Below are 11,334 nucleotides of genomic sequence, written 5' to 3' on the forward strand. Positions count from 1 at the left end.
AGTGTTCTCCTCTCCACTTCAGATATCAGAATGGTATTGACCAGTAACTGATACGAAAGCCAACTCGAATCCACAATATCAGGTACGTGAGGGGGTTTATCAATATGTCGATATAATATTCCATGTGAATCAGGCTCTTGAACGGTGGGAGGGGCCTCTTGAACGATGAGAGGGGCCTCTTGAACGATTAGAGGGGCCTCTTGAATGGTGGAGGGGTCTCCTCTTGAAAGATAGGGGGCCTCTTGAACGATGATAGGTGAATTAAGATTCTTCTTACGGAGTCTTGGAAGTATTGGGGTGAAAAGAGACGTAATGGCACGTGCACGACGTTTGATACGTGAACCCCGTCGTGCAAAAAAACCCAACGTAAAGCATCTACCTATCGGGCCGCTAAAAATAAATTAATACATAAATAAGTAAATAAACAAATAAATAATGCCGAAAAAAGGTTATTTGCATTTTTAGTATAGTATTAAACAAACCTACCTCATTGCATAGAGTATGAACCTCATTCTGCAACGATGCAACAATCTCACGTAGAGCGGCTACCTCATCACGTAAAGTAGATACCTCACCACGTAAAGTAGATATCTCACCACATAAAGCACCATTGTCATCGCGTAAAATCTCTACCTCACCACGTAAAGACCATACCTCATCACGCCATGCACCATTGTCGTCACGTAAAGTACCGACCTCCTCACGCAAAGCACTGACCTCATCACATAACTCCCCTAACTCATCCCGTGGAGGTGGAGAACAGAGAGATAAATGTCGTGGCATCTTTGCCGGTCACCTATCATGAGGTGATGATGGAGAAGAGGCTCGATGATGTGATGAAATAGGTGATGGCTCTCGTTGTGGAGGTATATAATCGGCTCGATCAAGTGATGGCTCTAGGTGTCGAGCTGTAGAATCGGCTTGATCAGGTGATGGCTCTCAAAGTCGGGGGTGCTCATCATCCGTGCCATCAATAAAACGCTTACTAGCTTGCCACCAATCAGCGGCAAGCTCAGCCTCTGTGGGTGTCAGTCTCTGTAATGGATAGTTGGCCTCCTAACGATATAAAAGCTCAAACAAAGTTAAACATCTACTAGTAATAACTTGTTTATATATGATAGTATTTGTGTTAACTTACATCATTCATCGTCGTATATGGTAGTAACTCTTCCCAGTCCAACAGCCGGATTCTCCTCCAGGAAATAGCCCTAAGAATATTATTTGAATTTTTGATTGCATATGTCCGCATGCTGGGAAAAGCCTCAAATATCCAAATCTACAAACATTAGTAATTGTTAAATAATTAAGTATAATTTTGGAAACATTATATAGAAATTCTTACCTTAAAGGCCCAAATAAAGGCTTCCAAAGTGTATTTGGAACCATGGCCACGCAAACTTTTTCGGTCTTCAAAGGCAGACGAAAACTTTTTCCAGGTAGCTTTCCATAGATATGTACCCCACGGAAACACGTTCCATGCATTTAGGTCATCTACCAATAATATTAGGTCCTCAGAAATAGGTTGTCTGGCCTCTTTGCCTAAAAAGTCAGCATACAAAAGTAATAAAAGGCATACTCAGACAACATCTAGGTCATCCATCCGAGTAAAACCATCTTTAACAAGTAATCTTTTCAAGTCGTCGACGTGTAAACTGGGCTTTGCCTTTGCCAGCTCAGGAAAAACCCGATATAACCATGATGGGCGGGCGATATGACTAGTGTACCGACCTACTTCATCATGTCCGAAGCGTAGACCAGTGATTAAGCAAAACTCCTCCCGCCCAAAACAAGTATACGCCGATGGAAAATGAAACCATATCTCTTCATCACCACGTTGTATCCTCTCGGGTAGATCGTTAGTCATGGTCTGAAGAAACAAATGGGTCAACATATCATCTCCACCTGGATGTTGTACTTTCAGCCATGACCTGAAGTAAGTATCCTCAAACAATTTTCTTTGTACAGGTGTAAGTGTCGACGCAATTGTAGTGGCTAGGCTTAATTTATTCCTTAGAGTCAATGAAGCCGAAGAAAATTTCTAACAAAAACAATAAACATACCAAGTTAGATATACCAAAAAACTACAAATTATACACTATAAACAGACATGATATTAAACAGTGAAAACAAAGCCAAATATGTTTCAAACTAGCACGGTATTGACCCAAGTCATTATTCTATCATAGTTCACAAAATGCATCAGATAACATTCCAGAAGTAAGCACTTATATAAACATTTAAAAGGACAACATATAGGTTTAGTGCAGGTTCAAGGACAACATAAAGAGTAGTAGTTTATTCTTAAACTTAAATTCGTAACACTGTGAAATTAGTATTTGTCTTTGTTTTTTGGTTGAAGTAATGCAATTCATTCAAGTTTCAATTTGCAGAATAAGAGTAGTTTATGAAACTTAAAATCGCAAAGCGAAAATGAAAATCGCAACGCGAAATGAAAATCGCAATGCGAAACTAAAATCGCGTTGTGATTTTCATTTTCACGTTGCGATTTTCATTTTCGTGTTGTGAATTTAAGTTTCAAAAACTATTCTTCTGTAAATTGAAACTTGAATGAATTGCATTACTTCAACCAAAAGACAAAACAAAGACAAATACTAACTTCACATGATTAAAGACTAAACAGATTAGCAGTATTGGTAGCAACCGAATGAATTTACTAAGCAATCTAAGTGAAATGGTTAATCTATTATTGAAATTACCAGTAAATTTATCATCAATTTAAATATGAAAAATCTAATAATAATACAAAAATTTCAAAATAAAAATAATTAAAAAAATTAACCCTCGGTGGTTGATTTTTCATTTGTGACCGTGAATAGTTGTGAGAGGTGGCTCTGAGAGATGAAGATAAACGAATTTCGCCGGAGATGGGGACGGATATCGCCGGAGAGAGTGAGAGATAGAGATGAAACTGAGTTGTGATTTAGGGTTTTAGGTTATGATTTACGATTATACTGTTTACATTTGTGTTGCGAAATTAATATTGTGTTTCGAATTCGAAAATAAAATTCTCATTGCGAAAATAAACGCGCTTTGCGAATTTGACTTCTGTATTGCGAATTTGACTTATGTGTTGCAAATTACAGATTCGCGTTGCGATTTACATATTCGCATTGCAAATTTGAAAATCGTGTTGCGAATTTGAAAATCGTGTTGCGAATTTGGAAAATCGCAACGCGAATTCGGAAAATCGTAATGCGGTTTACATATTCGCGTTGCGAATTTGGAAATTGAGTTGCGAAATTGGAGTTCGCGTTGCGAATTTATTGGTCATTTTCGCAAATCCAAAAAAAGTTGGTTAAAATCGTATATTATAAGGCATTTTCGGTCACTGAAATTATTTTCTCATCAATTATTGTTTATACTTATAATTATGTCCCTCATCAAGTTATAAATACAACCACATTTTTATTTCTATGACACTTTTAATACCTTATGACTTTATAACATAATTAGTTATTTAATTTATGTCATATTTTATTATAACAATAAAGATTAAAAATATTGCCCATAATTATAGATTTTAATCCAAGAGTATTCTATACAATGCTCTCTTTAGTTCATGCACTTTTTCTTTTGCAAATTGTTGGAATCTCTAGACCCCATTTCTACATTATTATCCCACACTAAATAACCTCATTATTCATCTTTCTTATCATCATCATTTAAGTACAAAGAACAACTTATAAGTACCAAATCTTGATTTTAATGCTAAAATATCATGGTGTAAAATGGGTAGATCATTGGTTCAGTGGAGCAGAGGTTAGCCGTTTGATGAAACTAGTTTTGCATTCAAGTCGGGGTTTATAGTAAGTGGTCCAAGAGGTAAGCACTAGTACGAAAGTTGGGAGAGAGTGAAATCATAAAGTGACGAAACATAAATGCAATAAATAAACGGCGACCCCAGTGCCACCATCCTCCTCACTGTGCCGTCTTGGTCCTTACTTCTTATTACCGGTCTCGGATCCCTCTCCTTTTTCCCACATAAAAGAAAAAGGAACTCTCCTCAAGTTCTTTTTCAAAAGCTCTTCACTTTTATAAAAGAGAGAGAGCTAATCTCTGCTACTGCATTTCCTTTTTATTATCATCGTCTCCTATTGCTTTGTTTTTTATTTCCATGGTTCTCCTCACTTTCTTACCGGATACGGCGGCGGAACCCATGAAAGTGAAACAACCGTCCGAGCGTAGAAAAAACCAGGTGAAAAAGCAAAAGCAACCGTCTTCATGGGACCAAATCAAGAATTTGCTAAGCTGCAAACAGATGGAAGGGTCGAAGGTTCATGATCCCTCAAAGAATAATCGGCCTCGTCACCATGGGTACTCAAAGCTGAGTTCCTCTTGCAACTCCATCCGCATCTTCAAGGACGTTGTTCATGGCAACTCGAGGAGGGTTGTTCACAGAGCAGATAACTCGCCAGAAAGTAGCACAGTGGGTCAAGAAAGTGGGTTACTGAAACGCAAAGCTGCTAATAGCTCGTCAACCAGATCCAATAATAGCAGCACTGCCTACACGTCATCTTCGTCAAGAGTTATGCGATTCAGGAAGCTTTCTGGGTGTTATGAGTGTCATATGATCGTTGACCCCAGCAGGTAACATCTATATACTATAACTTCATTTTGTTTTTATTCTCATTTTACAAAATAAAAAATTTGTCTCCTTAATTTACTTGAGAAAATATGAAATTATCAGGCATTCATCCTCAAGAACAACTATCTGTGCCTGCTCAATGTGCGGAGAGGTCTTCCCAAAGATTGAAAGCTTGGAGCTTCATCAAGCTGTTCGCCATGCAGGTACTCTGATCTCAATACGCTATCGTTTTCCTGAATTATCGTCCAATAATTTCTTGAACAGTTGTCCCTTTTTTCCATTTTGTCTGAACTCAAAGTAAATTCCAAAATTGCAAACTTGTTTTTCTGTTCTAGAAAGAGTATTACTTTCTTTTTTGACCATTATCCAAGCAAACAATCACTAGATGTCTAGATTATTAACTACCACTTATTACAGTCAAACTTCTTTTACCACTTACAGCAGGCAAACTTTTTTTTGAAAATTTTGACAAATCACTCCTTTTATGCTGCTTAATTTACATCTGCTTTAGCACTTATTAATTGCACTAAAATCTCGCGAGTTCACCCATTTAACGATTGATGTTCAAAGTAACAGCTGTCAACTTTTGCTAAATATTGTGACGTGGTGACTTCTCAATAGTGCAATTTATCCCACCTGTAGCGCTAGATTTGCACGGTCTGTGAGGACCATGACCCCACCGACGACGACCAGTCGATTTAATATTTTCCATTAATGCAAAAACGAAAATGTAGTATTTTCCACTATGATTTGGGTCTTTTGGTGTTGTAGTTTCGGAGTTGGGCCCAGACGATTCGGGCCGGAACATTGTGGAAATTATCTTCAAATCGAGCTGGCTTAAGAAGGATAACCCGATCTGTATGATCGAACGGATAATGAAAGTCCACAACACCCAACGCACCATCCAGCGGTTCGAGGATTGCCGCGATGCAGTGAAAACACGTGCTGTTAACAGCACCAGGAAGAATCCCAGGTGTGCAGCCGACGGCAACGAACTTCTCCGATTCCACTGCACCACATTGTCGTGCTCCCTCGGAGCGCGTGGCTCCTCCAGCTTATGCGGTTCGGTCCCAGGTTGCGGAGTCTGCACCTTAATCAAACGAGGGTTCCAAAGCAAAGGTGGAGGAGCCACTGACTTCAAAGGAGTATGCACTACGGCTAGCAGCGGGAGGGCCCACGACTCACTTAAATGTACGGACGGACGTAGGGCCATGCTGGTTTGCCGTGTAATCGCGGGTAGGGTGAAGAAAGTGGCGGATGATGTGCCGCCGCTGGAGGAGGAAAATAACAGCAGCGTATCGACTTCGACTGGCTCGTACGATTCTGTAGCAGTGTACGCCGGCGTCTACTCCAACCTGGAAGAGTTGGTTGTCTACAATCCACGGGCTATCCTTCCTTGTTTCGTAGTCATTTACAAAGCGCTAGAATCTTCACTCAGTTGAGGTCCGCTATCACGTTTCAACATCATTTTCTCAGAACTATCAAGATCAACGCTTTTTTCTTTTGAAAAGTAAATTGGATGTTAATGTTTGCTGGACTAGCTCAACTGCATGCATGGCTGAAATCTAAAACTTTAATATCGTTGTTTAAATATTTTTAAAATAAAGGCGCTGAAATCATTGATTGCTCGTTTTATGATGAAGACGGAAAGGCAGACATACAGATATTATATGCGACAAAAATACACAGCAATTAGCAACCGCAATTTTATTCATTTACTTCTTTCAAAAGTGACAGAAGTTGGATTTAGAATCCAAATATAATATTTATGACGAGACTCAAATCTAAATGCCTAAAGTCTTCATCTTTGTCAATTTTTTTAAATAAATTAAAATTTTAATTTAAAGAAAACAGTTACACTGCTGCAGTTTAACTTACAGACTCAACACCAAACCTAACACAAATATTTACGACTAAACAAATTAACTACCAAATCAACCGAATAAACACCATAAACTCAAAATTTTAATCAAATAAAACTTAAAACTAAACAAAGCCAATAGAATAAATCGAATTAATTGATTTGATAAATTCACTCATGTTGTAGCCAACTGATCCCGAACTCGAAGAATGGGAATTCCGAATGCTTTTGTACTTGGAAGATGAGAATTACGTTGAAAGGCAAATGAGTTGGAAGGGAGTGGGAGCAGAATTATTAAGACACCCCACGTGGGTTTATCTTGGAATAATTGCAAAAGGAAAGTACGGGATCTGGGTGGACGTTGACCATGCGAAGTAGAAGGGGTGAACGAGTTTTTACAACGAAGAACAATGGATATTGGGATATGCACATTCATTGCTTTCTTCTTGTTTTATGTGGTTGGAGTCTTTCCTTTTTTTTATTTATTAATTTAGGTGATTATAAGTGGTAGTATTTGTTCCAAAAGCTCAGTCATTTGATAACGTTAAGATACCTTGTAATCTCTAGTGTTCGAACCTGATACCTCTAGAAATAATAATTATTCTTTTAAACAGTTAGGCTTGTTTCATGCTGTTTGGGTTTTATATTCTATTATTCTTTTTGTTTGAATAAATGTAGTAAGAAAATAAATGTATATTGGCAATAAATGAATTTAATTAATGATAGGTTGAACAGATATGCTAGATGATTTAACCTAATTCCAAATAAAAACTACAGACAACCTCATTTTAGTGTATTGAATAATTTCATCAGCATATATGCTCATAACCAAGTGACATGATATTATCGTCAATATATATTGATCGAATTGAATTACCAATTTTTAAGACATGTTTAAGTTTATAAATTGTAGTCGTATAATTATATAAGTTTCAATTATGAATAATATTAATTATTAGAAAGAAAGAAACCTTAAATCTTAAAAATGTTTTGTAACCCCCTATACCAAGTCTAGACGGTAGGCTCGAATCTAGGCAGTCACATATCGTATACAAAAAAATATTTCCAGATTCAAACCACATTTGAAATCCATTTCAGTAAATAAATACGATGAACGATAAAATACGAAAATACATAATAGTATATATATATATATATATCATCAGAAGTCTGTAAGGAATCATGTTCAGATCAAAATATCGGTATACAAATACATACTGACGACAATAAAAACATGTGTCATCAAAATAAAACAAAAAGGGCATACAGAAATATACAGTGATACAAAAGTGAGGAAAGATCGATCCTCCTAATGCCAAGTCCGCTAGCCTACTGGCTGATATTATCTGAAAAGTTAAAATTAAAGAATGAGCTAAAAAACTCATTATGCTCCTTACGGTGTATAAAATATTTAGACAAATACTTCACTAACATTTATTTTATAAAAACATGTTCTTTAAAACATGAACACTACCCTTATCTGAACACCAGAATGTGCAGGTCCCACTTAACCATACACCCATTATACTTTTGGTAAAGACCTTGTGCTAATAGCATAAGGGCATGCGGTAAGGTCTTAGCCAATGCACAAAGCATAGTGTTTGCGATAAGGTCTTACAAGTCTAAGACTAGGCCTGAGATACTTCCTTCAATCATACCCCCTATAATAGTAAATATGCATGAATTTGAGTGAAACAATAATTTAATAAAACATTAAAACATACCATTTTCAGAATCGGATATAAAAATACGATAATCAGAGATCATGCTGAAATATACGGTAAATCTGAGATAAGAAGTCAGAGTATGTGGTAAAATAAATGTCATGCATTCAGAATATTTATATTTCAAAACAGTTCAGACATATAGTTTAAAACAATATTGTAACACCAAATAGGAACACACCTGTACTGATCTGAGAAGTCTGAGATGGTAGCCTACTATCGGGTCTGCCTATCACGATCGCAGCAGCGCTAGACCCTATGAATCGGAAAAATTATCTCAAAATCCTAAAGGAAAATAAATAATAAACTTTAAATTAAACAATTTACAGAAATCTACGAGCCACTCTTAAAGAACGTGTAAAGTGTTGATTGATCGGAGGAGAAGTACCAGATTTGGTCGACCCTCGATAAGGGGAATTTCAAGTAACTTCAAGAAAATATAATCTCAAATTAATTTCATAATCAAATCCCAAATAAATAAACAGAAATGCTAAAAATTGTAACACCCCAACCCGTACCCGACCCGGATACGAATCCCATGTGTCACATTGATATTTCAAAACATTTACTTGTACAAAATAATGAACAATTTTAAAAATTTTACTAATATTCAGGAAATACAATAATATACTGCTGAATTATGTTTCATTATAATAAATTTAAAGAAAAATATTTTTATGAATAGTACTATACTGTATGAATAGTACTGTGAACAGTAATGAACAATACCGTGAACAGTATCGATGCTAAAAAATTTCCAGAATTCTACAGGGGTATCGATACCCTGCTACAGTGTATCGATACCTTGCTACAGTAATTTCGGCCAACATATATAAAACTCATAAAAATTTAACCTTTGATCACTATAAAGTTATCATTTACATATATACGTTTAAAACATTACAAAACTCAATCATATGATTTTACAAAACTGATTAGAACATATCGGATTCAAACCTTTATTTACATGCCAACTACAATCAATATCACAAAATACAAACGATTCAATTCTTTTCTGGTATGATCTTTGGAAAGGAGAAACTGACCTGTCTTGCATAACTTTTATCAATCTTCCTCTTCTCGGAACCTACATATGAAACAATCACACGCTAAGTCGTTGACTTAGTGAGGCATAATAAACATATAATAGAATCATAGAACATTTCATATAACAAAATACGTACATGCACATATACTATCATTATCATTAACCAATTTATCATATGATCTTGTACTTATCATTTATGTATATCATATAACACATATATCATTTCACAAATAAACACACATAATATCATATCAAGTTCTTTATTATCTTTGAAACCCATGTATACTGTTGAGAACTTAAGGTACTTAAGTACATAGAAGTTGTGCACTATGCTATCACCACAACTCGTATAAGGTCCATTGAGTGGCATGTGAAATATGTGTAACATCCCAAAAAGTGGGCTAGTGACCAAAATGCAAATTTTGAAAGTTTGATGGTCAAAGTAGAAAATTGGTAAAAGTTTAAGGAATTAAGTGTTGATTTTCCCAAAAATAATGTTATTTCATAAATGGATTTATTTAGTGACCAAATTATAAATTTGGTAAAGTTTAGTGACCAAAGTATAAACTTTAAAAAGTTTAGGGACCAAAATGTAATTTTAAAAAGTTACATATGGGTCACGAAAATAATAAAATAAAAATATTATTTTCACATTTTTAAAATGTTGGAAAATAATATTTAATGGTTTAATTTCATGTTTAATTTGAACATTTGCATTAAGGTGACTGAATTATAATTTTTGGAAATTACAAGGGTAAAACGGTAAAGTGGAAAACTAATTTGTTCATCTTTGACTATTGAAAGATGATAAGGTTGATATTTCTCTGATTTGGAATATGATAAGGATAGGAATCTTAGTTTTATGGTAATTATGAAGTTATATTAAGGGTAAAGTGGTAATTTGACATTTAATGAATTTTTAATTCATTAAAAATTAAGAAAGATGAAGAAATATCATGCTAATGTTCATATTCTCCAGATTCAACGTGAGATAGCTTCCAAAGGTAAGAAAAATATTTCTTTTCAATTTTTGAACCAATTTCTTTGGAATTCGAGTTATGTCGTGAAATAGGAAAGTGATCTATGCGAAAAACGCTATCATTTGATACCAATATTTCTTTCTAATCTTGCTGGATTTCAAAGATCCCAAATTTAAGGGTTTATGTTCATGATATGATTCATGAAGTTGAGGATAAATCTTGATGAATCAGAGGTTATAGATTCATTTTAAAGCTTGATTTATGGTTAAAACATGTTCGATCTTCCTAGAAATTTTTATATAAAATTCGGCTAAATTATAAGTTGGGGAACTTTGTGTTATGATGAAAATTGATTAGGTATTTGATTGTAGAGATGTTCTAAAGTTGATTTCATGCTTGAATCGAATCAAAATCGATCAAAATCATGGAAAACCTAGTTTTTGATCTTTAAATCATTAGGCTTTGGTCTTAAAGGATGAGAAAAATTATGGAAAAATTATATAATGTCTGGAAATGATGTAGAAAGTATTTTACAATCTTTGGAAAAATTCAGGGACCATTTTGTAATTTTCGAAAAGTTGAGGAACCAATTCATAATTTTGGAAAAAGTTGGGAATGGTTGTATAATTGTCTAATAGTTGATGTAATATGCTGGAAATTGTTATTTTGGGATTGAAATGAGCATTTAGATGTGAAATATGATTATTTTGGAAGTTTAAAAGGATTATTGATTTAAATGCAACAATTATATAATTGGGGTGCTTAAAGTTAATTGTACCTTTGTAAAAGTAATTGGTTGGTGATAATTCCATTACTGGAATTTATGGAATTTCTCGAATTTATGAAGTTACTTGAATTTTTGGTATTTAAAATTTAAGTGATAAAATGGTGAATGACCATTTTATATAAATTGGAAAAGTTGGTGCCAATATTAAAAAGGAATTATTAAGTGTTAAGTATTTTGATAGAAAATGAGTTTCAAGTATATTATGGATTTTGTTTTAGGGATATATTTATGTTAGTACAATACTAACATCTGTATCGTTATAAAATTGTGATTTGTACATATTGTGATTGATTTGTGACTAATACAAGTCAAGTATAAAAGGATTGTT

At 34.7% G+C, this 11,334-nt stretch overlaps 1 protein-coding gene across 1 annotated transcript; it reads left to right on the forward strand.

Moving 5' to 3' along the window:
- The first annotated feature begins 4,001 nt into the window (after window positions 1-4,001).
- On the forward strand, window positions 4,002-6,118 carry LOC120216691. Its single transcript, XM_039214044.1, has 3 exons — window positions 4,002-4,608; window positions 4,709-4,809; window positions 5,378-6,118. The coding sequence occupies exons 1-3, from the start codon at window positions 4,136-4,138 to the stop codon at window positions 6,046-6,048; spliced, it is 1,245 nt and encodes a 414-aa protein (XP_039069975.1). The 5' UTR covers window positions 4,002-4,135; the 3' UTR covers window positions 6,049-6,118.
- Window positions 6,119-11,334: the final 5,216 nt, after the last annotated feature.

The sequence above is a fragment of the Hibiscus syriacus genome, unplaced genomic scaffold (assembly GCF_006381635.1).
Source record: "Hibiscus syriacus cultivar Baekdansim isolate YM2019G1 unplaced genomic scaffold, ASM638163v2 tig00110163_pilon, whole genome shotgun sequence".
Classification (NCBI taxonomy): domain Eukaryota; kingdom Viridiplantae; phylum Streptophyta; class Magnoliopsida; order Malvales; family Malvaceae; genus Hibiscus; species Hibiscus syriacus.

Coding starts and splice junctions, on each gene's coding strand:
- LOC120216691 (XM_039214044.1), top strand. CDS start 4,136: ATGGTTCTCCTCACTTTCTTACCGGATACGGCGGCGGAACCCATGAAA. Junction 4,609..4,708: donor ATGATCGTTGACCCCAGCAG/GTAACATCTATA, acceptor TGAAATTATCAG/GCATTCATCCTCAAGAACAA. Junction 4,810..5,377: donor TCAAGCTGTTCGCCATGCAG/GTACTCTGATCT, acceptor TTGGTGTTGTAG/TTTCGGAGTTGGGCCCAGAC.